Raw genomic sequence first — 27,887 nt, forward strand, 5'->3', positions numbered from 1 at the left:
TACACTCAGACATGACACACACTGTCACTGTTCAAGGTTCTTTAAAAATACACTTTGTTTGACCCAAACTCGTTGATGTAAAACCCATTTAAACAGGTAACAGTCAAATATGACCCAGAAAGGAATACAAAATTTGTAACACCTCTGGAAAAGTATAACATTTTAAAATATTTTCATTTTTTGTGTGCTTTGTGTATTTTGAGGACCTGCCCAGCCCAGCAAACCTCTGTGGGGGAAGAGTGAGACACCTGCCTGTCCCCTGTGCTCTGGAAGAGGGACCCTTGAGCACCTCCTCAGCAGCTGCCCAAAGGCCCTGGCCAATGGTTGGTATCGTTGATGACACGACCAGGTACTCAGAGTAGTTGCTGAAAAGATTGCCTCAGCAATCAGCACCAGCAAGCATGTGTACGTGTACGTGTATTAAACGAAAATAACATTATATTGACAATAAGGAACAGAAGACCACAAACCACAACAGCAGCTGCTCCCTCTTAGTCTGCATTTGTACATTCATATTTAGAGCCATACTACCACTTGGTGGTATTTACACAACAAAGGAAAAGATTGAGTTTTTGTATAGCTTCAACATTTCCTCATACCAATGTGTGTATCAGACACAGTAATACTGTGTCTCTAAAAACCACATCCTTCAAACAAATATGAAGTGAAAGCAATGCCTTGCATTAGATACTTTGTGTGAGATCTCACTTGAAGTGAGATTTTCTGTTGCCCCCCTAGTGTTTTTGAACAAAAGTTAAACCTGAAAGCAGCAGGTAGTGAAACAGTGAAGCAAAGGCTTGTTGTCCATAATAACTTGCAATAAGTTGCAAATATGGCACCTGAGCACTGAGTAAACTACAGGTTTGATGACTGTGACAGTGAGAGACTTCACAGGATTAAGAGAAAAGGGAACAAATGAAAAAAAAATTAAAATAAAACAATTTAATTCAAATTTGAACAAAACTAATTCAGTGGCTACTGTATTACAGAAATACCACCTAACATCTCCTCTGAAGTGTGTGGGAGGGGCTTAGCAAGGGGAGGCACCAGATCACACTGCTGTTTAGCGCCAACCAGTCCTATCCGATTTTTATATGAGTGTGTAAAATGAATAAATAAATAATAAAAAAACATGAACCCAAATTATTTATGGCATTTTTAAAATGTTTGATTAAAGAAGCTGTTAATGGCAGAAAGCAAATTATGACTGTGCTGAGTTTTTGTACAACATTTCTTGCTGTTGTGTCACTGTGGGTCTCTGGCACAATAATAAACAGCTGAATCCTCAGTCGTCAAGCTGTTCATCTGCAGATACACCTGCTTTCTGCTGTTGTCTCTGGAGATGGTAAACCGGCCTCTGAATGACTGAGAGTAGTAGATATAATTGCTGCCTGGATAGATATAAGCAATCCACTCCAGTCCTTTTCCAGCAGCCTGCCTGATCCAAGCAGCATAAATATCACCACTGAACCCTGAGTATGTACAGGTCAGTCTGTGGGAGTCTCCAGGCCTTTTCACCACGGATTCAGACTCAGTCAGCGTTTGACTCTCGGTACCTACAGAAATATTAACCATTCATTAGTTTAATCAGTTTTTTTTTTTATGTCAGTTATATCAGTTGTTTAAAAAAAGTCCTTACCAGCCAAGAAAAAAAAAAGAATCAGGAAAACAACTAAATGAACAGGTCCGGTCATTGTAAGAGTCAGTTGTTTTTGTCCAATCTACAGTGTGTATATGAGGTTGGGTCCCTAACTCGTAATGTTGAACACTTATAAAGTTATTGAATATAGGAGTTTTGCATTGACTCCTCCTCCTCAGTAAAAAATACTGCTGTTTAACAAAGAAAAAAATGAATAAAATAGAAAATTAATATTTAAAATTTGCCAGTTTTCTATGATTTTACTATATTCTGTCTGTAATTAAAACAATTTAGAATATTTACATATTAAAACTGACAATGTATTAAGACAGTCATTCACACACTACTTTCATAACATTGTATCGTATACTGCTACTAGTGCTGGCCACTGAGCTCTACCTGTACTTCATCTTTTTTTGCATCCACTCATTTTTTTATTCTGTCCACTGTTATTCTTTATTTCTACTGAACACACACATGTACAATATTTGACAGCACACCACAGACGTAAGTGTGTCTCAGATGGCATAGCTGTGACTTTCCTTGACTCAGCATCAAACTGTTGGTGTGCGGCACATTGTCATTGCCTTGGTGGTATTAACTGTGGATTAACTTTCCTTTTTGTTGCAACTCAGGTCTTATTTTTGATCTGATTTGTTAAATAAATTATTTAGATTAATTTGCCATGACTCTGCCTTGTCAACACTGAGGCTTTTCTGATAGATAATATAATTAGTTTTACTGGGAAGACAATTCCTCAGGTGGCTTTGAATTCTCATGTGTGCTCTTATCTACAGTGGAGGTTAATCATTATTTCCTGCCTTATATTCTTTATCACATATTCAGCCATCATAGTTTCATATAGGTCGTTGTTTGCATCAGCTCCTCCTCACAGACAAACACAAACTCTGTCATTGCAATTTCTACATAACACATTGTATGTTAAATAATTCAGACTGACCTTAAAAATGCACAAACAATGTGAGATATTTTTCCCGTCCCTTCATGGGATGACAAACATTCATACATTTATTTAAACAGGAAACAAAAATCTTTACAAAAAGGAGAGGGAGAAGATACAAACTGCATAGCCTGAAGATTGGCGTAATCATACCACAAGGTAGAAGTAACAGAGAAATTATACCATATATTTGTATAGATTTTTATGTCATTAACTGTTGAATATAATATTAATTTCAAAATGCAGTCTTTTTTTGTCTTAAGGATCACCTTGTGGTTTTACTGTAGTATTAACAGTAAAAAAAAAAAAAAAAGAAAATTGTTTTTTAAAACATAAATTTAGATTTCAATGTTTTTGTTTATTATTATTTCTTAAAATTCCTTTACATGCAAGGCAGATGAAAATATTCACATTTACATTTAAACACATACCACCAAAATTTGTAATATAAAAGAGCAGAACATTATAGCATCACAAAAAAAAAATTCCTATTGAAGCTGTGTTATTGTATCTTTGAGTTTTGATGACTTGAATGTAATTTCTGTAAATTTAAGGGGGAAAAATATCTGAAAGCTAAACAATGCAATATAAAAACTAACTCAGATAATGTCACGTTAACCATATTTTTTTTATAATCAAAGCTCCATTTAAAACTAAACTTTAATGCTGAATTGAAATTAGTTTCATAATATAATATTATATTTAAGATCTGCATTTCATAGACTTTTCGCACATTAAGTCTGTGAAGGACTTTCATTTTTCATTATTCTCAAATTCATCAGTGGTCTGAGAGCTCCTCCTCTTGTGGGTTCATGTTACAACTATTCAGGCAGTTGAGAGGTTTTTGCTCAGGTCTAATGATGGTTGTTACACAGCAGTGACTTCAGGCTCCATATTCTGTCACTTCTGTGTCACTCTGTTGATTAAAGTTTCTCATTTAATACCGAATGTGTTCAACAGTTAATGTTTAAATTGAGTGCCCCAGTGTATCAAGCCCAATCCACTTCAGTCCTTTCCCTGCAGACTGCCCAAGCTGCCCACTAGGTGGTCCCAGAATAAGAGATCTGACAGGTGATGGTCAGAAGCTTTATTGGCTGCACCATCACAGAGACTCACGAGAGCCAGCGGCAGCAGCAACAGAGCTACAAAGAACATGTTGCCACTGAAATTCATCTACTGGAAGTTTCTCTTCTCCTGTTAGGAGATCACTAATGTGATACCTCATTAGTTATCACATTTCTTGATATCATTTAATTTGCTCAGCAAAATGCATGTCCTTACCAGCCAAGAAACAAAACAGGATCAGGAAAATAACTAAATGAACAGGTTTGGTCATTGTTAAAGTCAGTTGTCTTTGCCCAGTCTGCTGTGTCTATATGAGATTGGATCTCTGACTTAGGTTTGAACACTTATAAAGTTAGGTAATATAGGAGTTTTGCATTGACTCCTCCTCCTCAGCAAAAAATATTGCTCTTTGACAAAGTAAAAAACTAAAAAATGATAATAAACATTTTGCCATTTTTTTTTTACAAATATATTGTTTGCAATTTTAAAGCAAATTAGAATTTTCAAATATTAAAACTGACCATTTTTTCAAGACAATCATTCGCACACTATTTTCAGAACATTATGTCTCATACTGCTAGTAGTGCTGGCCACTGGGCTCTTTATGTACTCTTTTTGGCACAGATTTCCTTTATTATTCTTTATTTCCATTGAACACACAAATGCGCAGTATTTGACAGCACACCACAGACGTAAGTGCGCCCCAGATGGCTTGGCTATAACTTTGCTTTTCTCAGCAACAAACTGTGTCACATTGTCAGGAAGAGACCTTAATTTCCCATTTGCTAGGAAAGCCAGAGGGACCTATTTATCACAAAGCCTCCAATGAATCACTGCTAAAAATTGTATTGCTCAGTGTTTAATAAATCAAATGAGATGTTTTCTAATAAATGACTCTATTTTAATAGCTTGTTTTGTATAAAATTATTTAAAAAATGTAAATAAAATAGTCAACTCCTTAGTGCCTGTGATCTCAGCACAGTGACACAAAGCAACTGTAGAAAATGTTTTATATTTCAAGTATGTTTCATTGTCTCAGTGTATTAATTACTTAAAACAACAGGTTTCTATAAACTTCCAATATATTAGAAGAAAAAAAAACACTTCCGATTAAAGATTTTGCACATTAATCTTAAAAAAAAAAATGAAAAACAAAAAACAAATTGACTTTTGGTAGGTTATAACACTTTTTTCCACTGTACAAAAACACTATCACAAAAAAAAACCTTTAGTCACTTATTTAATGAATCTCCCAGAGTCTTTTTCTTCACATTTTTTGTTTACACACAGAACAATTTGAGAAAAAGAACAAAAATTCACTTATTTGTGCTTAAATTTTATATCACTTTGATTTAAAATAAAGTTTAAACAAATTATTTTTAATACATAAATACTGCAAGGCTAGTGGACAGTATTTTCTTTTTTAAAGGAAAATTTCAAAACTCTTAACACATGAAGATACACAGTTCAACTATTGTCACAGCTGCTCACAAGTACTTTTTACTCTGAAAATGTTGTTTTCACTATTTAATACAGAATAGCTTTGTATGTGACATGTGTATTACCACTTAGCATTAGAGTACATTGAGGAAAATTTCATCTTGCATTTTTAAAGAAAATAGCATCCTTTTTTAATAACAGTCAGTATTCCTTGTGTTGTTGGCAAATAGAGGAAGTAGTTTTTTGTATGACTCTCCTGTTATTGTTTCTCACTGTGTCTGTCGGGCACAGTAATAAACTGCTGTGTCCTCAGTCTTCAGATTGTTCATCTGTAGATAGACATTACTGCTGGAGTCATCTCTGGAAATAGTAAATCGACCCTGACTGGGAGTAAAAGAAATAAGAACTGCCTGTGTGTACAAAAGCGATCCACTCCAGTCCTTTTCCAGGAGCCTGTCTGACCCAGTTCATAGGGTAGCCGCTGAATGTGAATCCAGAAGCTGTACAGGTCAGTCTGCGGGATTCTCCAGGCCTTTTAATTACTGGTTCAGAGTTTTCTACAGCCTGGCCATCAGCACCTGTTAATACAAGCAAGATAACATCATGTGAAATATGTCAGTAACACAAAGATAAATGCTATTAAATCAAGACCAGTAAGACTCCTCACCTGCTCAACACATAGTTAAAAGCAGCGGCCCCGTCCTGCAGTGCATCCTGTTCAACTGTAAACTCAGTGTTCAAGCGGTCACATAAGTAGAGGTGAAATGGAAATGTTTTACACTGATTCCTCCTAAAAATACTGTTTTTGTGTCTTTGTTTGTTATTAATTATTCATGTTGTGGAAATATACATTTGTTTATACTTTGACAAGATGGAGACCGGTTTATCTACCACAGGCATTTATCACAGAGAAAAAAAATAACAATAAACAATTATTACACATTCCTGCAAAAAATAATGTCTTATATCATTTTAATTCATGAAGTATTTTTAAGGTTGATGCGAGGATCTGTTAATATGATTTTTCAACACACAAGGCAGAGCTTGATAAAAAAAAAAAAAGGTCATGTCAAATGATGAACTAATTAGGTTAAAAATTATAAAAAAAAGTCCACTAAAGGAGATGTGATGCTGACATAAATTAAATACTAAACTCAGGATATTTGAGATATAGTCTTAAACATCTTTTATATCCTTATATCCTGAGGTGCTTTTCATAAATACCCATTCAGAAGTTAAGAGCACAGCTGTTACTGTGAAACTGTAGAGCTGCAAGTTGTTGTACAGCCTCTCAGTGCACTTTGAACACTGTGCGTTTTGCACAGTAATACACTGCAGAGTCCTCTGGCTTTAGGTTTGACAGTCTCAGGTAGGTCATGCTGTTGCTGTTATCTCTGGTGATTTCTATACGTCCTTGCAGACTGCTTAAATAGTCAGTTCTGCTTGCATCGCTATAAACACGACCCATCCATTCCAGGCCTTTTCCTGCAGGTTGCCTAATCCAGTGCATACTGCAGCAACTAAATGTAAAGCCAGATCCCCTACAGGAGAGACTCAGAGTCTCCCCAGGTCTTTTCACTACTGGACTTGAAGGAATGGATTCCATACTCTGACCTGTAACACCTAGAGAGAAATATTACAGGTGTCATCACTCAGTCTTATCCAATAAAATGAACAAGCAAGAAACAAGATCACTCACAGGGTAGAGAAAGGGCAACAAGCAAGAGAGTAAGTGTGTCCATCATCCTGAGGCTGGGGATTTGACCTCTGATGCTCCACAATTAGTGCAGGATAGAAGTACTCTATACAAAAGGAAATTTTGCATCACAGTCATGGGGAGGGAGGGGCAATTATCACAGCCAGTTATAGTTTAACTGAATCCTACTATTTGTTTTTCTTTTTTTGTGTGTGTGCGCTGATTATAATGTTAATTTTGTGTTGCTTTAGACAATGTGCATGATTTAGGAACATTTTTTTTTATTTCAAGCCAGTAAAGTGTTGATAATATTGTATTTTATGAGCTTTGAAACACAGCTTTAGCAGAAATCATGCTGTGACCAAAAATATTTTAAAGCCATTTACTACTTTTTTTTAATGCTAAATTTAATGGCCATTTAATTACAAATAAAAGTAAATTATCAATAAGTTAACAAGTCAGAAATATCTTTAAAAGAATCATCAGACTTTGAAAAAATTGCTTTGCATAAAAAAGATTAGTTTTGGTTTGACTTGGTGTGTTAAGTTTTTGTACAGAGTTTCTTCCTCTTGTGTCACTGTGACTCTTCTCTGAAATCAAGATCAGTAAGACTCCTCACCTGCCCAGCACATAGTTAAAAGCAGCAGCCCTGTCCTGCACTCCATCCTGTTCAACTGTAAACTCAGTGTCCAAGCAGTCACATAAGTAGAGGTGAGACGGAAATGTTTTACACTGACTCCTCCTATTGGAAAGAAAAATACTGTTTTTGTGTCTCTGTTTGTTATTAATTATTATGTTGTGGAAATATACATTTGTTTATATATTGACAAAACAAAGACCTGTAAAACATCAACTGCTGCTTTTAATGTGTGTCTGAGTGTGTGTGACGGTGATTGTGTGTATTAATAATATAATAATACTTGATTGTTTGTGTTAAACAATGTGTCACTTAATGTTTTGATGGTTTATCTTCAGCGGGCATTTATGTAACTATAAATCCTGTGTAAACAACTTTATCACAGAAAAAAAAAAAATAACAATAAACAATTATTACACATTCCTGCAAAAAATAATGTCTATAATCATTTTACTTCATTAACCAGTTTTAAAGGATGAAGATTATGTGTTAAATATTTTAACTTAAGAAATGGGTGTAGGGTGTAGCTATTGCAGTGTGGACTGTGCATTAGATGGATGGCCATGAGAAACACGACACAAAGTCAACTGTTGCAGTCCCACCTTTAGGTCAATGTAAAATAGATTTTCTGTGGAGTTTGTGTACAGCCAGGCAGATTACTTTGATTATTATGTGTATCTGGTACAGTAATACACCTCAGAGTCCTCTGGCTTTAGGTTTGATTGTCACAGATACACCAGGCTGTTGCTCTTATCTCTGGTGATTTCTGTTCGTCCTCTGTGCCTATTCTGCTAGAATAGGCAGTTCCACTGGCATCATTATAAATACGCCCCCAACTATTCCAGTGCTTTTGCTGAATGGTGTCTGATCCAGTGCGTGTTGCAGCAACTAAATGTTAATTCAGATCATCTAGAGGAGTGATTCAAAGTCTCTTCAGCATCTCCAGCATCTAATCTGTAATACCGGATGGCATAAAAGGAGAGACGGGCTATGGAAGAATGGTATGGTCAGCAAGCATGTCGTCTGGAGTTACTTGAACAACTCTTGAGGATAAAAACACAGCAAGAAGCTGGAGAACTCACAGGACAGACAGAAAACAACCAGAAAAGTGAGTTCATTCATCTTCCTGAGGCTGGAGATGAGGCCTCTGATGCTTCAAACAAAGTCACCAAAACAGTAGTAAACTACAAAGACATCATAAAGAGGGTGTGGTACAAGTATCCCAACAATGTCTATCACTGAGAAGTTTATTTTCATGTTAAAAATCAGGTCATTGTAAAATACTGCATTTTTCATTGTCATTTTGAAACATATTACTTGGAGAAAAAATAATATGTTAATGTTTATCCAACAGTTCTACATTAAAACATTTTCAATTAAATCATCTGACTATCCAAAATTGCCTTTCCTGTTAAATGTTTTTTTTCTGACAGTCCATGAAAGTACATGCTTGATTAATGTATGAAGAAACGTGCCCCAGTTGACTGGAAAATTGCACCTGGCATGAATTGTAAGGAGAATACATTAACTTGCAGTAGTTTGGAATGCTGTGCCGATTTAGATCATGCACAGGTTTCAGGAACATAACATTGGTCATAAATTTACAGTGTCAAATCAAGATTTATTAAATCCTATATTTCTAGATGAAAATGATGCTTAATTACAATCAGTTGACTATTTAATTAATCTGAGAAGCCATAATTTATTGTCTCTTATTAATAAATAGAAGTGTATTATTTTAATAAGCTGATTGTGTGTGACGTGACAAACCTCAGTGATTATATAAATGCAAACCGAGATACAATTATTACCTTGAGAGTGATAAACTTGAAAACATTGACTTTCTATTTTTTTTTGTAAAATAATTAATGTGGTGCATTAAAAACAATGTGCATGGAAACAGTAGTCACCTTCAGCAAGTACATTTGAATTTTGCCAGTGATATCCTAAAAAAGGGGTGACAAAAGAAAATAAGACAAGTACAAAATGTACTGACACCATTAAACTGTTGAAACACGACGAAAAACAGGCATCTGCAATTAAAATATCTACAATCTAAAATATCTAATTATCGTTTTTTGGTGTGTTTATTTTTTTGTGTTTGGTTATTATTTTTTTTCCTGTGTCAGTTTCATGTTTACTGTGCATCTGTGCGTGTCTGTTGATGGTTGGTCACAGTGTCGTGTCTTCAGGATGCAGTTTCACCACTTTTAATGTCAATATACTATTGGAATGTGTTAGTTGAACTTTTTTATTCACTAAACAAAGAAACAGTGAATCAGTAAAACTCAGGTTAACAATAAAAAGGCTTAATTGAGTATGTGAGAACTTTTTTTTTTTTGTGTGTGTGTGTGTGTGTGTGTGTGTGTGTGTGTGTGTGTTTCACACTTGAATTCCAAGTTTGTTCAAGCAAAGAAGTGTTGATAATATTTATTATATGAAAACGTGGCTTTTAAATACAACTTTAGCAGAAATTATGCTGTGGCCGAAAGTATTTTAAAGCTATGTACTATTTTTTAATGCTAAATTTAATGACCATTTAATTATAAATAAAAGTAAATTATCAGTACGTAAACAAATCAGAAATATCTTTAAAAGAATCATCAGACTGTGAAAAAAATTGCTTTGCATAAAAAACACTGACTGATTAGAAAGACAGGGATGTGGAGATAGTCAGAACACACAAAAACCATGAACATTTAATGTGACTATTTTTTTCTGAATGAGTATATGATAATGAAGTAAAGAAACGAATAGTTTTGGTTTGACTGGGGGTGTTAAGTTTTTGTACAGAGTTTCTTCCTCTTGTGTCACTGTGAGTATCGAGCACAATAATAAACAGCTGAATCCTCAGTCGTCAAGCTGTTCATCTGCAGATACACCTGCTTTCTGCTGTTGTCTCTGGTGATGGTAAAGCGGCCTCTGACTGACTGAGAGTAGGATATAGTGCCACTGCCACTGCTGCGATAGGCGATCCATTCCAGTCCTTTTCCAGCAGCTTGTCTGATCCAAGCAGCATGAATATCACTGCTGAACCCTGAGTATGTACAGGTCAGTCTGTGGGAGTCTCCAGGCCTTTTAACCACTGATTCAGACTCAGTCAGAGTTTGACCCTCAGTACCTACAGAAATATTAATAACTCATTGTTGTGATCACATTTTCATTAAAAGTATGTTTGTTTGTCCAACAGATTTATGTATCCTTACCAGCCAAGGTAGAAAACAGAATGAGAGAAACAACTAAACAGTTTGGTCTGATCATTGTAAAAGTCATTGTTGGTCTCTCTGCAGTCTGTGACTTTTACTCTGCAGATGAACATTTGAACGCATTGGCCATATCAGTTTTGCATTGGCTCCTCCTACTCAACAAAAATACCTCTTTTTCACAAAGTAAGAAGCAGAAGTTGGAAAATGTATAAATCACCTTTGTCAGTAAATCATATGTACTGTATATGATTACAGTGCAGAATTTTCTAATGATTAAAATGAACAATTAACAAGACAGTGAGACTGAATTTACAATATGTATTTCTCCCTCTTTGCTTCCACCTACTTTTACAAAATTATTTTACTGACAGCAGATACATAAATTTATACTTCAGTTACTGTGCTTCACAGACATTTCAATCTTTAATTATTCTTTAGCAGAATCAGTTGCTGTCTGTGAAGATGGTAAATGCTGAGAGTAATATTCATTTCAATCAGAATAGCAGTGCACTACCTTTCCAGCAGTATGTCTGATTCAAGGGTTCCAGTAATGACTGTCAAACTCTCACTTTATACCCATCAGTCTCTGGGATTCTTCAGGCCTTTTGACCACTGGTTCACACTCAGTTAGGATTTAACAGTACCTACAAACAAACATCTAATCAGGGAAAAGTGAACCTTGTATCAGTTCCTCCACCTGTTAGAGAACCACACCTTAGCTCATGCAAAATTGTCAATAGCACTCATAACTTTTATCATGTTGCATTTTTTGCAGGAATTCATGAACTGCAGCATGTCTGGGTATGTGTTCATCTTATTTTATCTTACTGTAAACATTTGCTATTATTTCTGAATACTTGAATATGTGCTCTTACACTGCGAATATTAAGCAGCACACTTTTTAGTTTGTTAATTTCGTAAAGTCTAATAATATAGAATAAGAGGCTTTGAAGCATGCACACTTTTTTCTTTCAGTGACATCTATGAAGCTTTATAAACTCAAACTTCATTGAAGTTATAACAACCAAACTAAATCTTAAGTTCTAATTTGAAGACATTTCATTAAAGACTTGCATTATAGTTGTTTATGTTATGTCTTTATGTTGGGCACAAGTGAGTTTGATTAAACTTAGGCTTATCAAGTTAAGTTATGGGTATAGCATATATCAGAATTTTTTTTATGTCTTTGAGTAAAATTATTGTATTTTCATATTTTCTTTATTTTTATTTTATTTTATTTTATTTTTTCATTGTTATAGAAAGTATACAAGCCTTTTCTTATTTAACCACTCCTAAAACCATAAATGGTGTAAGGGCTCCTCCTCTGGTGGCTTCATGTTACAACTAATCAGACATTGAAGAGTTTTTGTTCAGGCCTGCTGATGGTTTCTGCTACTGTGACTCTCTGGCACAGTAATACACAGCAGTGTCTTCAGCCTGCATATTTTGTCCATTTAGAGTCACTGTCTTGCTTGAAGTGTCTAAGTTGATGGTGAACTTGTTCTTTAGTAAATCATTGTAAAATGTGCTGTATCCATAATGTGCACCTCCAATCCACTCCAGTCCTTTCCCTGCAGGCTGTCCGATCCAAGATGTCCGATAGATGCTCAGAGAATAAGACACCTGACTGGTGATGGTCAGACGCTGACCTGGCTGCGCAATCGCAGGTGCTGGCTGTGTCAGCTGTTCACACTTCACACCTGTGGAAAAAACATGTTTTATGTAACAGCAACAGTCAGTATGCTGTGATCATACAGTCAGTGTTTTTTTTTTTGTTTTTTTTCCAGTCAGACTCACAGGATCCAGCAGCAGCAGCAGAGCCACAGAGAACATTTTGGTACTCAAGATAATCTGATGCGAACTTCTCTTCTTCTGCTTTAACTGGCTCCATGATTTCAAGTTTTTATAGTCGACTGTCAGGAAGTTTGCTTTGCATGTAGATGGAAGCTGACAGATTATAAGAGATAACACTGTGGCAATCAGAATTAACAATAAAAAAAGTTTGATGTTTTTTTCATTCAAAAACAATTTTACCAAAACAATTTCCCAATGAAGCAGCTTTATTTAGTCTTTGAGTATGTTGATGAGTTAAATGTAATCTCTGTAACAAACAATAACATCCTCTGTTATAAAGTCATCAAGAACATGAAAAAATCTGTACATTTGTTACATGCAATAAATTTATATTATATATTCTGTGTTAAAACAGTACATTTTGATGTTAAAAATATTTTTATATTTTTATTTCCTGAAATCTTTACATTTATCTCATCTTAATGTAATACACAGTGTTTATGTTTACATTTAAACTGTTTTATATCAATGTTTTTGGTCACCTCATGTAAAACTGACATAATAATTTCATTTTGATAATTGTATATACAATTATATCTGCTAAACTGCTTTTTAACATGTTTGTATATTATGTTTTTTTGTCATTTAATCAAATTAGTCTTATAAATATTCACTGGTTAACCTGCTCTCAGCAATGATACATGCATTTTGTAAATCTGTAAAATTTAACAAGAAATATCTAAAATATTAAAAGCACAAATGCAGTTCTTTAAACAAACATCTATATTTTCTCAATATTGCACAATTACACAACTAGACTTCCATTTCGCAAAATAGGCATGTGATATACACTTGTTTGAACTGTAATAGAACATGACAATATAACAGTGAGAAACATACTGCTCATCACAACCAAGATAGGGCGTAAAAGTAAAAGTACAATAAAAATAATAAAATGTCAATAATTTTAGTAAAGTAGTAAAAACTCCTACACTGATTTTCCTCTGCCTCTGACATATGTCCTCCATACAGTAATAAGAAAAAAACTCAAACAAATGAATCTAAACTAAAACTAAGCATTGTCAAAAAATCAGGTGAAAAAAAATCTTCTGGAAGTTTCCCTTCTTCCGTAAATGTATATATTTTATTTATATTAAAAAATATTATAATATAAATATATTATATTTATATTAGCCTAGGTGGAAGTTAGCTTCTGACTGAATAAAAAAATATTTTATATTATCTACTATATTATTTAACTTGTTGTTTATACAGTGCCAAGTCAGTTAAAATGTTCTTTTTTTAACTGGGGCTTCTGACAGCTACTTAAAAAGAACAACAAAAAGAACAATAAAAACACCCTCAGACAAATTCTGATGTTTGCTTATTTAAAACCAATCTGAGGTAAACACAGCGGACCCAAAGTATCTGTGCAGAGTTTTAGTTAAAGGAATATCTACTGAGTCATGTTTTGTTGCTGTGGTTCTCTTCCACAGTAATACACAGCAGTGTCTTCAGTCTGCATAATCTGCCCACTTGCAGTCAGTGCTTTGCTGGAAGAGTCTAAGTTGATGCTAAACTTAATATTTACTGAATCTTTGCTGAATAAATTACGGGGATTATATTCAGATCCATACCAGTCCTTTCCCTTCAGGCTGCAATAAGTAATGATAAATAAGTCTTATCTTTAAAAAAAGATACTATTAAAGATTAATATATTTGGTCTGACAACTAAACAAGATGCTGAGTGCAATTTACAGTAAATTTTTGAAATAGATTATCAAATTGATGGCTAATCCCAACAGATATTGTTAAATATTTTGCAGATCCTTGTGCCTTTGTTGTGTCTTTTTGTGTTAATGATGTTGACTTGCAGTGCACTATAAAAGTGAACAGCAGAAAGTAAATTTCCCTTTGGTAATGTCCTGAGTTTTTGTACAAAGATTCTTCCTCTTGTGTCACTGTGGGTCTCGCACAATAATAAACAGCAGAATCTTCAACTGTCAAGCTGTTCATCTGCAGATACACCTGGTGTCTGCTGTTGTCTCTGGAGATGGTAAACCGGCCTCTGACTGACTGAGAGTAGAAGCTGCCACTACTGTCACCCCAGATGAAGGCAATCCATTCCAGTCCTTTTCCAGCAGCTTGTCTGATCCAAACAGTAGCAGAATGGCCACTGAACCCTGAGTATGTACAGGTCAGTCTGTGGGATTCTCCAGGATTTTTTACCACTGGTTCAGACTGAGTCAGTGTTTGACCCTCAGTACCTACAGACAATCAGAAACAATTAACTTCTGTATTGTTCTATAACAATAATGTAAAAGGACTGTGCCGTTCTTACCAGCCCAGCAAATTGAAAGGGTGAGAAAAACAGCCATATAATTATGATGATTCATTGTTAAAGCCATTTGTCTCTGCTCTGTGTACACTGGTGGCTAATCATGTAGTAATATTGTACATCTACTTAAACATGTTAGAGAACATAGTTTGCATCTGCTCCTCCTCAAACAGAACAGAATTTGAATTATCCAGGCTAACATTAAAAATGCACAAACATTAGGTATTATTTTTTTCTCCTCAATTCACTAGCTTACCACCTTGCATAGATCTATATTTATACATCTTTTGATGAAGGATCTGTTCTGAGACAGTGCCTTAGACACCGTTGACTCAGTGTCTTTTCTGAAGGCAGATAAAAACCCAGAAAAAAGACAGAGAACAGACAAACTGCACAGCCTGAAGGTTTGTATCAGAATATCATTGGGAGAGAGTAAGAATGTGACAAAGTATCCTTAACTGTGAAATCTAATATTAAATCAAAATGCATTATCTTTTACTAAACAGTAAACTATGGAGGTAATAGAGATAAAACTTTTATTTCATGAACTCTGTATCCATTTCTTTCCAAAAATAGAAATAAAACCAATTCTAAACTCAGTTACAGGATGATTGTTAAGTAGACGCTTAGTTCAAATGCTTCAAATATACATGTCATATGTTACTAGGACTTAATTACATATTAAAGTATTTTTTTTTTTTAAATTTTGTCAACAATTGAGCTTTGAGCTATTGAAGTTGAATTTTATACTGTACCTTAAATTATAATTCAGTTAGTACTATTTTATTACCACTGAAATTAAAACTAGTTCTACAGAGTGGCATAAAACACAGACTGTTTGTGTTAGTGGCCTGGTACTGTAATCATCTGTGGTCTGAGGGCTCCTCCTCTGGTGACTTCTTGTAATTGTTCAGGCACTGAGGAGCAGGGGTGCTGCCAGGCAAACATACATGTGTGTGTGTGTGTGTGTGTGTGTGTGTTTAAACATTGATTTTTGTCTGGAGGTAAATTTAAATTCACATTCTGTATATAAAATGGGGTAAATAATGTATAGAATAAAAATACCTTTACCAACGGCAATTAGCCTGGAATTAGACACTTTTAGACAAAATGATTTTGACTCACCTCCTTCTTCAAATATCAGTGGAGCTGATCAGGACTGTGCGTACAGGCAGATGGGACAGAGATAACTAAGCCTGAGGTCTGATCTGTTTGCCCTGGCACCAGATCAGCATGTGCAGAAAAAAGTGATTAGGCATACATATGGACAAAGGCTCCACAAAAATTAATGCTGGTTCCCCATTGGGGAAGAAAAGCTGAAAGAGTTCAGAGTTTTTGTACAGCGTTTCTTCCTCTTGTGTCACTGTGACTCTCGAGCACAATAATAAACAGCTGAATTCTCAGTCGTCAAGCTGTTCATCTGCAGATACACCTGCTTTCTGCTGTTGTCTCTGGAGATGGTAAACCGGCCTCTGAATGACTGAGAGTAATACTTGCTACTGCCACTGCCACCATCGATCCAAGCAATCCATTCCAGTCCTTTCCCAGCAGCCTTTCTGATCCAAGCTACAGCAATATCATAACTGAACCCTGAGTATGTACAGGTCAGTCTGTGGGAGTCTCCAGGACTTTTAACCACTGATTCAGACTCAGTCAGTGTTTGACCCCCAGTACCTACAGACATGTTAATAGCTCATTAGTTACCACATTTCTTCGTATTATTTAATTTGTTAACAAAAATGTATGTCCTTACCAGCCAAGAAACAAAACAGAATCTGTAAAATAACTGATCTGATCATTGTTAAAGTCAGTTGTCTTTGCCAGTTTGCAGTGTCTATATGAGGTTGGGTCCCTGATTCTTACTTTTGAACACTTATAAAGTTACAGAATAAATGACGTTTGCATTGACTCCTCCTCCCTAGCAAAAAATACTGCTGTTTAAAAAAGTGATGAACTAGAAAATGAACATGTACAGTTTGACAATTTTCTATGATTTTATTATACTTTGTAATTTTAAAGCAAATAAGAATTTTCAAATATTAAAACGGACACACTCTATTTTCATACCATTATGTCTTATATTGAATTAGTGATGGCCACTTCTTTCTGTACTTTTTTTGTATATATTTTGCACCTGCTCAATGCCATTTAGTATATAATGGCAGTAAGCAGATGTATACACCTGTATACACCTGCTTACTGCCATTGATCATTACAGGACACACAGAAGCATTTGGAAGTAATAGGTTTGCAGGCACAGCAGTGCGGTTTGTTGTTTACATGCTGGTAAAGCCAGAGGGGCATAACCTATTATCAGAAAGCCAAATGCGTAACTTTAAATGCTAAATGTTAAATATGTTAATGCTGGACATTTAAGTAATGAATTAAATATGATTCTTTCTGATATGTTAATCCTTCTCAATGTTTTTATTGCAAAAATATAATTGTTGCAAGTTTATTTTCCAGTGATGCTGATATTTGCTGTAAAAACTAATATAAATAAAAAATAAATAAATAAATAAAAAGCATGATATATTATTTCATATGTAATATTTATGCCTTTAACTAAACAGTAGGCTGCTTACACATATAGTGTTTTGCTGATAGTGTGCTCATTTCAGGAACATTGCATTGATTCTTTGAAAGTAAGAAAACAAAACCATTTCTAAAGTTCATTAAATGACTTTTAAGTTGAAATTTAATAATATTTGAAAGTGTATTACTGAGATTTCATGTGCTGTAAATAAAAAAATGACGTTTCCTAACAAATTAGTAGATCATAAGTTGGCACTGTTTTTATGTATTTTTATTTTTTTACAGCTTTTTTTTAAAATAGAAAAAATATAACTGTTGCAGGTTTGATTGAGTTAATACCCATTTTTATTCAGCAAAGTAACTATTAAAGTTCAGTTATTAATCATGATTTTTATAGTTATGGATGTCCATGTACAGTTTTTTTTTATAATTTTATATCCCCTGTGAATAAACAAATAAAAATGTGATATTTAAAATGTTTGTGTGTATTTGTTTATTTACTAAACACCTGTCTGTTTTCCTTTCATTCCGTTCTGGACCCATTTGTTGCCAGTCCCCACACACACCTCTAGACCTTCATCATGGTGACGTAACACTCCCTTAGTGTTTTTGAACAAAAGTTAAACCTGAAAGCAGCAGGTGGTGAAACAGTGAAGCAAAGGGTTGTTGTCCATAATAACTTGCGATAAGTTGCAAATATGGCACCTGAGCACTGAGTAAACTACAGGTTTGATGACTGTGACAGTGAGAGACTTCACAGGATTAAGAGAAAAGGGAGCAAATGAAAAAAAAAATTAAAATAAAACAATTTAATCCAAATTTGAACAAAACTAATTCAGTGGCTACTGTATTACAGAAATACCACATAACATCTCCTCTGAAGTGTGTGGGAGGGGCTTAGCAAGGGAAGGCACCAGATCACACTGCTGTTTAGCGCCAACCAGTCCTATCCGATTTTTATATGAGTGTGTAAAATGAATAAATAAATAATAAAAAACATGAACCCAAAATATTTATGGCATTTTTAAAATGTTTGATTAAAAAAGCTTTTTTATTGTTCCATGATGAAATTGTTAATGGCAGAAAGCAAATTATGACTTGGCTTAATGTGCTGAGTTTTTGTACAGAGTTTCTTCCTCTTGTGTCACTGTGGGTTTCTGGCACAATAATAAACAGCAGAATCCTCAGACGTCAAGCTGTTCATCTGCAGATACAGCTGCTTTCTGCTGTTGTCTCTGGAGATGGTAAACCGGCCTCTGAATGACTGAGAGTAGTAGATGTCGCTACTGCCACTGCTGATATAAGCAATCCACTCCAGTCCTTTTCCAGCAGCCTGTCTGATCCAGTTAGCATAAATATCACCACTGAACCCTGAGTATGTACAGGTCAGTCTGTGGGAGTCTCCAGGCCTTTTCACCACGGATTCAGACTCAGTCAGTGTTTGACCATCAGTACCTACAGAAATATTAACCATTCATTAGTTTAATCAGGTTTTTTTTTTATATCAGTTATATCAGTTGTTTAAAAAACAAGTCCTTACCAGCCAAGAATAAAAACTGAATCAGGAAAACAACTAAATGAACAGGTCCAGTCATTGTAAGAGTCAGTTGTTTTTGTCCAATCTACAGTGTGTATATGAGGTTGGGTCCCTAACTTGTAATCTTGAACACTTATAAAGTTTTTGAATATAGGAGTTTTGCATTGACTCCTCCTCCTCAGTAAAAAATACTGCTGTTTAACAAAGAAAAAAACGAATAAAATAAAAAAGTAATATGTAAAATTTGCCAGTTTTCTATGATTTTATTGTATTCTGTTTTTAATTCAAACAATTTAGAATATTTACATATTAAAACTGACAATGTATTAAGACAGTCATTCACACACTACTTTCATAACATTGTATTGTATACTGCTACTAGTGCTGGCCACTGTGCTCTACCTGTACTTCATCATTTTTTGCATCCACTCATTATTTTTTTCTGCTCACTGTTATTCTTTATTTCTACTGAACACACACATGTACAGTATTTGACAGCACACCACAGACATGAGTGTGTCTCAGATGGCATAGCTGTGACTTTGCTTGACTCAGCATCAAACTGTTGTCATTGCCTTGGTGGTATTGTTCTTGCCCTGTGGATTAACTTTTCTTTTTGTTGCCACTCAGGTCTTATTTTTGATCTCATTTGTTACATAAATTATTTAGATTAATTTACCATGACTCTGCCTTGTCAACACTGAGGCTTTTCTGATTGATAATATAATTAGTTTTACTGGGAATACAATTCCTCAGGTGGCTTTGAATTCTCATGTGTGCTCTTATCTACAGTGGAGGTTAATCATTATTTCCTGCCTTATATTCTTTATCACATATTCAACCATCATAGTTTCATATAGGTCGTTGTTTGCATCAGCTCCTCCACCTCACAGACAAACACAAACTCTGTCATTGCAATTTCTACATAACACATTGTATGTTAAATAATTCAGACTGACCTTAAAAATGCACAGACAATGTGAGATATTTTTCCCGTCCCTTCATGAGATGACAAACTTTCATACATTTATTTAAACAGGAAACAAAAATCTTTACAACAAGCAGAGGGAGAAGATACAAACTGCCTGAAGATTTGCATCATCATACCACTAAGGGAAGTTACAACTATTCAGGCAGTTGAGAGGTTTTTGCTCAGGTCTAATGATGGTTGTTACACAGCAGTGACTTCAGGCTCCATATTCTGTCACTTTTGTGTCACTCTGTTGATTAAAGTTTCTCATTTAATACCGAATGTGTTCAACAGTTAATGTTTAAATTGAGTGCCCCAGTGTATCAAGCCCAATCCACTTCAGTCCTTTCCCTGCAGACTGCCCAAGCTGTCCAATAGGTGGTCACAGAATAAGAGATCTGACAGGTGATGGTCAGAAGCTTTATTGGCTGCACCATCACAGAGGCTCACGAGAGCCAGCGGCAGCAGCAACAGAGCTACAAAGAACATGTTGCCACTGAAATTCATCAACTTGAAGTTTCTCTTCTCCTGTTAGAACCAGCTGCAGTATATCAGTCTGTGAGGAAGTTTACTTTGCATTCAGATGGACACTGACCCCAAAATATAAACCAAATATTTTTTAGGGCATTTTTTTTTTTTGAAAGAAGAAAAAAAAATCTTTTAACGTAATTGTACAGCGGAAGTCAATATTAGCACATAGAAGTATGCAAAAGAATAATTATTGTTGACAGCTCTTGATAAATCTTTTTCATTGTTTTTAAATGTGATGATGTATGATTATGGATGATAGAAAAAAATAGGTCTTGGTTTGATGTGCTGAGTTTTTGTACAGAGTTTCTTCCTCTTGTGTCACTGTGGGTCTCTGGCACAGTAATAAACAGCAGAATCCTCAGACGTCAAGCTGTTCATCTGCAGATACACCTGCTTTCTGCTGTTGTCTCTGGAGATGGTAAATCGGCCTCTGAATGACTGAGAGTAGTAGGTGCCACTGCTAGGGGTGATATAAGCAACCCATTCCGGTCTTTTTCCAGCAGCCTGTCTGATCCAATTAGCATAAATATCACTGCTGAACCCTGAGTATGTACAGGTCAGTCTGTGGGAGTCTCCAGGCCTTTTAACCACTGGTTCAGACTCAGTCAGTGTTTGACCCTCAGTACCTACACAAATGTCAACCACTCATTAGTTATCACATTTCTTCATATCATTTAATTTGCTCAGCAAAATGCATGTCCTTACCAGCCAAGAAACAAAACAGAATCAGGAAAATAACTAAATGAACAGGTTTGGTCTTTGTTAAAGTCAGCTGTCTTTGCCCAGTCTGCTGTGTCTATAAGAGGTTGCATCCCTGACTTAGGTTTGAACACTTATAAAGTTAGGTAATATAGGAGTTTTGCATTGACTCCTCCTCCTCGGCAAAAAATATTGCTCTTTGACAAAGTAAAAAACTAAAAAATGATAATAAACATTTGGCCAATTGTTGTTGTTGTTTTTTTTTAATATATTGTTTGCAATTTTAAAGCAAATTAGAATTTTCAAATATTAAACTGACCATTTTTTCAAGACAATCATTCGCACACTATTTTCAGAAGATTATGTCTCATACTGCTAGTAGTGCTGGCCACTGGGCTCTTTATGTACTCTTTTTGGCACAGATTTCCTTTATTATTCTTTATTTCTATTGAACACACAAATGCACAGTATTTGACAGCACACCACAGGTGTAGGTGCGCCCCAGATGGCTTGGCTATAACTTTGCTTTTCTCAGCAACAAACTGTGTCACATTGTCAGGAAGAGACCTTAATTTCCCATTTGCTAGGAAAGCCAGAGGGACCTATTTATCACAAAGCCACATGCACAACCTCCAATGAATCACTGTTAAATATTATTGTAGTGTTTAATAAATCAAATGAGATGTTTTCTAATAAATGACTCTATTTTAATAGCTTGTTTTGTATAAAATTATTTAAAAAATGTAAATAAAATAGTCAACTTCTTAGTGCCTGTGATCTCAGCACAGTGACACAAAGCAACTGTAGAAAATGTTTTATATTTCAAGTATGTTTCATTGTCTCAGTGTACTAATTACTTAAAACAGTACAGGTTTCTATAAACTTGCAATATATTAGAATATATTATATACTAGAAGAAAAAAAAACACTTCCCATTAAAGATTTTGCACATTAATCTTAAAAAAAACAATGAAAAACAAAAGCCAAATTGACTTTTGGTAGGTTATAACACTTTTTCCCACTGTATAAAAACACTATCACAAAAAAAGCTTTAGTCACTTATTTAATGAATCTTCCAGAGTCTTTTTCTTCACATTTTTTGTTTACACACAGAACAATTTGAGAAAAAGAACAGAAATTCACTTATTTGTGCTTAAATTTGATATCACTTTAATACAGAATAGCATTGTATGTGACATGTGTATTACCACTTAGCATTAGAGTACATTGAGGAAAATTTCATCTTGCATTTCCAAAGAAAATGCCACCTTTTTTGATATAATTCAGTATTCCACATGTTGTTGGCAAATAGAGGAAGTAGTTTTTGTATGACTCTCCTGTTGCGGTGTCTCACTGTGTCTGTCGGGCACAGTAATACACTGCTGTGTCCTCAGTCTTCAGATTGTTCATCTGTAGATAGACTTTACTGCTGGAGTCATCTCTGGAAATAGTAAATTGACCCTGGACTGACTGGGAGTAATAGATATGAGTACTGCCTGTGTGTACAAATGCGATCCACTCCAGTCCTTTTCCAGGAGCCTGTCTGACCCAGTTCATAGGGTAGCTGCTGAATGTGAATCCAGAGCCTGTACAGATCAGTCTGTGGGATTCTCCAGGCCTTTTAACTGCTGGTTCAGACTCAGTCAGAGTCTGACCATCAACACCTGTCAAGTTCATCAAATCACACTAAGTTAAATAGTTTGCTGAGAGAAATAAATGTTGTGTAATATCAGGGTCTATGAATATTGTCACCTGCCCAGCAGATAGTTAACAGCAGCAGTCCTGTCCTGTAGTCCATACTGTCAAACTGTGTGTCCGTAGCTACCTGTCATCTGAAGTCAGATTTATAGAGGAGGAGCAGCATGCAAAAACATCATGGATTTGCATTCATCCCACAATTTTTTAAGACCAGTCACAATTAGCCATATAGTTAGGATATGTAATATTTATAAATCTGTTTTAAAGTCAGCCACTGATTATATCAATAGAACAGGTGAAGGTGAAGATACTATTATCAATTTTCTTAATGACGTTTATTGATAATAAAACACAAACATGATCATATCAGTAATAAAAATATTGGAGAAAACATAAATGAAGAGTCATGGGAACATTAACTCCAGTGCTACAGTTTTATAATTAATACTATAGATATAATGATTTTCGTGGAAGCAAAAAAAGGATGATTATGTATTTCATGAGAAACTGTGGTCTGCATTTTGAGTATCTGCAAAGGTTTTGGAGGTCTGTGGATGATGATGATGTCTCTTTACAGATATATTATATTAATTCATTAAATAATTTCTATCTCAACCTAAAAACAAGTTATCTGTCTTTCAAAAGAGACAAATTACTTGAAAAAGTAAATATGGTGAGATTTCGAACAAAACCCCAAATCAACAAGCATAATTTCATCTCACTATATTTAAATTTCTCATTGAAATTATTTTAATTCTGTGACATTTTATCATCATTATTATTATTATTATAAGATGTGCTTACAGACTCTCCTTGGAGAATTTATCAACAAACTGACTTCCAGAGAAAAATAATCTTGAATTCATTCATGTTCTGAGGGCTCCTCCTCTGGTAGTTTGATGCTACAACTGAGGGGGTTTGTTAAGCTATGCTGATGGGCTGTGTGTCTCTGGCTCTATGGTAATACACACCAGTAACTTCAGTCTGCAAATCTGGTCAATTTTAAAGTCACTTTCTTTTTGAAGTTTCAAATTCAATACTGTAATTATTCTTCAGTTGATCTTTGTAGTATGAATCTGCAGTCTGCAGAATATCCTGTCTTTTCCCTGCAGAGATCTGACGGGTGATGGTCAGACGCTGACCTGGCTGCAGAGTCACAGAGGCTGGCTGTGTCAACTGTTCACACTGCATTTAATTGTACATAAAGTAACAGTGCTTAACATCCATGATGTCAGTGGCTCTTTTCAGTGAGACTCACAGGATCCAGCAGCAGAGCTACAAAGAACATGTTGGTGCTGAAAGTGATCTTCTGGAATCTTCTCTTGTTCTGGTTCAACAAAATGCACCATGTCAAGTTATTATATGTGTCTGTGAGGAAGTTTAGTGTTAATACAGATTACAACTGACAGAATAAAATAGAAATATGGATTAATCTGCAAGCAACAAGTGGAGTTTGGATGTTTTGTGCTGTTATGAACTGAATGAAGATTATCACAGTGAGGGAGTGGGAGTTTGATTAGGGATGTGACATTGGATTTTTTTGTCATTGTCATAAATTATTGTGACTTAATTATGGACATTTTCTTGTTTTGTCATGACTGACCTATTGAGTTATTAACACTTACCAGTGTTAGAGGCTCTGAGGGATTTTTTATTCAGCTATACTGATGGTTTGTATTACTGTGACTCTCTGGCACAGTAATACACGTCTTGCTTGAAGTGTCTAAGATGATCGTCAACTTGTCCTTGTGCAGTATAATTTGTATTTTCAATCCACTCCAGTTCTGTCTCTGCAGGGTCTCTAATATGATAAAACAATACAATAAAATCATGTATTTTTATCATACTGTCATTGCCTCAGTGAGACTCTTTGGATCCAACAGCGCCATCAGAGCTACAGAGAACTTGTACTGAGGGTGATAACCCGAAACTTCTCATTTTCTCCTGCACCAGGCTGATATTAATCTTTATATCTGTGTGTGAGGGGCTTTGCTTTCTGTACAGAAGGACAATGACCAATTATAAGAGAGAATGAATGGCCTTGTGGTTGTACTGTAGTATTGGTTTGGGCATAATTAAAAGAAAAGTATTTAAAAGAGAAATTTAGATTTTAATGTGTCTTTGTTTTGGGTTTTTTTAACTGATGAAAAATTAAATTCAGACAAGACATCACAAAAGCATTTCCCATTGAGGCAGTGTTTTTAAATTTTTGAGCGTTTCGATAACTTAACTATAATTTCTGTAACTTTAAGGGGAAAAAGTAGCTGGCAGCAAATTGTTCCTGTTTTTGATGGGCTGACTTTTTGTACAGCGTTTCTTCATTTTGTGTCACTGTGACTCTCGAGCACAATAATAAACAGCTGAATCCTCAGTCGTCAAGCTGTTCATCTGCAGATACACCTGCTTTCTGCTGTTGTCTCTGGAGATGGGAAACCGGCCAGAGTAGCGGCTGATGCCACCATCATGTCGGATCCAAGCAATCAATTCTAGTCCTTTTCCAGCAGCCTGTCTGATCCAAGCATTACTATAATCACCACCAAACCCTGAGTATGTACAGGTCAGTCTGTGGGAGTCTCCAGGCCTTTTAACCACTGATTCAGACTCAGTCAGTGTTTGACCTTCAGTACCTACAGAAATGTTTATGGCTTATTATTCCAAAGACTTTACTTCATAACATTTAATTTGTACAAAAAATGTAAAAACGTCCTTACCAGTCAAGAAAAAAAACAAAATCAGTAAAATAGCAAAATAAACTTTTCTGATCATTTTTAAGGTCAGATGTCTTTGTCCAGTCTGCAGTGCTTCTGGTGGATTGGGTGCCAAGATATATAAATCTGCTGAAGGTATCAGTTTTACATAGACTCCTCCTACAAAGTAAACTCAGCAGTATATCAAGAACTTAGGAAATATTTTTAGCAACTAACAGATGAATAGAATGATATATTATAATAGCTTTATATAGGAAGTAAAGCGTGCTGCCCAGACTGCTAGTTTGAGAACTGTTTTTCGCACTGGCTGCCCTGTTCGGCATGTAGTACATAATTTTTGTTTTGTTTTGTTTTGTTTTGTTTTGTGTTGTTTTGTTTTGTTTTGTTTTGTTTTGTTTAGCTATGATCTTCATATGCACTGTATGTACCCGATCCTTGTCATTCCTTTCTTCTACTAGGACAAGTAGAATGGTGCAGAGGAAGCTTTCGACATAGTGGGTTTCTGGGCACAGCAGTGCTGTCGTCACATTGTATGTGAAGTGTCCTTAAGATTTCTTTTAAGAAGCCAGAGGGTCCAACCTGATATCCAGACAGACAGACACAAAGGTCATTGACTTTTCCATCTTTTCTGATGATTGAAACAGAGAAAACATGCAAATTGCAAAGCCTGAAGATTAATATCAGGATATCATTGGGAGGAAGTGACAAATATAAGTTTACTGTTGATTTTATTGTTTTTTAAAAATTAAATCTAAAACATGTTTTTATTTGTAAAACTTTGACTAAACAATAAACATCACATCTACCCCTGTGATGACTTAGATAATGTGCATATTTCAGGAATATTGCTTTGTCCTCAGTTCTCTCTATTTTCTCTCTTTCTATCCTTTGTGCTATTTTTGTGTAGAGGTGGGAGCCATCTCAGGTTATTCATGCACACACCTGCTCCTTATGTACTGTTTGCAGCCACTACTTCATGTAACGTCAGACCGTCAATCTTTGCTGGATCATTGCATTGCATCGGTTAGCAAAAGTTGGCTCCTAGACCTTTGTCCTTTCATAAATGCTGCTGAAGAGAGGAGAGCTATTTGGTATTTTTATGAGAGAATCTGTGTATCAGTGTGGATTTGTGGAAAAGTCAGCCCTGTCCTACTGGGACCTTCATTAGTGCCAAGCTTTTTGTATGTATTTGAATTCACTTTAAATAAATTCACTGAACTTTAGCATGAGTCCTGCCTCTTTTTTTTTTCAAATAATGAAACAAAACCAATTCTAACCTTTATTACAGCTGGTTTTACACAAAGGTTTAGATGGAAGAACTTTTAATGAACTTTTAAGAACTTTTTAAAACTAATTAATTACTTAATTACAGATAAAAAATGTCAAAAATTGAGCAGGTTATTAAGGTTGAATTGGAAATACAAAATATAAAACTTTATCTATAACTATAACTTTAAAAGAATATATATTATCATGGCAATCTCCAGCGCTAAACAGCGACATGCAGCAGATAACAGTGTTCTGTAGTCTGGGGGCTCCTCTTCTGGTGGAGGATGTTACACATGTTGAAGCTGTGAGAGGTTTTTGTTCAGCTCTACTGATGTTTTGTGTTACTGTGGGTCTCTGGCACAGTAATACACAGCAGTGTCTTCAGGCCTCATGTTCTGTCCATTTAGAGTCACTGTCTTGCTTGAAGTGTCTAAGTTGATGGTGAACTTGTTCTTTAGTGAATCTTTGTAAAATGTGGGGTATCCATAATGTGCATCTCCAATCCACTCCAGTCCTTTCCCTGCAGGCTGTCTGATCCAAGCTGTCCGATAGCTGCTTAGAGAATAAGCCACCTGACAGGTGATGGTCAGACGATGACCTGGCTGTACATTCACAGATGCTGTCTGTGTCAACTGCTCACATTTTACACCTGTGGAGAAAACATGTTGAATACTGAATCTGTGTTTCAGCAGAATCTTGTAATCATATTCTGTCTTTTCTTTATTGAGACTCACAGGATCCAGAAACCAGCAGCAGCAGGAGCACAGCTACAGAGAACATGTTGCACTCAATGATTTCCCTCCTTTGTGTCACTGATGGCATGATCTCAACTCTTATAGGAGACTGAGTAAGTGCAATTTACATACATGGATACAAAAATGTTATAACAGAACGATTACTGAAGTTTCCACCTGTAAAAATAACTCTCAAATATTATGCAACCCTTAAGTTAAATATATGTTTCTGACTGCAGAAACATTTGGATTATAGCTAGGTATTTTCCTATAAAATGGAACTATAGAAAATGGGTTGTGCAAAAAAGGTGTTAAATTATTGTGCTTAAACTATTTAAAACAGTGGAGGTTTATATGAACTAAACAGGAAAAAAAAACAGTTTCTTGTTTAAAAAAATTCAGCTTATGTCTCTTGTTTAATTAAGTGTTG

The 27,887-nt window shown here is 35.2% G+C and overlaps 1 pseudogene and 2 gene segments (V, D, J or C); all 3 read right to left on the reverse strand.

Annotated features, from left to right (window-relative positions):
- LOC120439856 overlaps positions 1-27,887 on the reverse strand; it is a 76,570-nt pseudogene that overhangs the window by 41,909 nt on the left and 6,774 nt on the right.
- On the reverse strand, positions 12,037-12,535 carry LOC116319386. The segment is given in 2 exon segments: positions 12,037-12,344; positions 12,442-12,535. Coding segments are annotated over 2 exon segments (402 nt in total).
- LOC120439882 lies at positions 26,754-27,695 on the reverse strand. The segment is given in 2 exon segments: positions 26,754-27,372; positions 27,458-27,695. Coding segments are annotated over 2 exon segments (396 nt in total).

This window comes from Oreochromis aureus, linkage group 4 (genome assembly GCF_013358895.1).
Source record: "Oreochromis aureus strain Israel breed Guangdong linkage group 4, ZZ_aureus, whole genome shotgun sequence".
In the NCBI taxonomy this organism is placed as follows: Eukaryota; Metazoa; Chordata; class Actinopteri; order Cichliformes; family Cichlidae; genus Oreochromis; species Oreochromis aureus.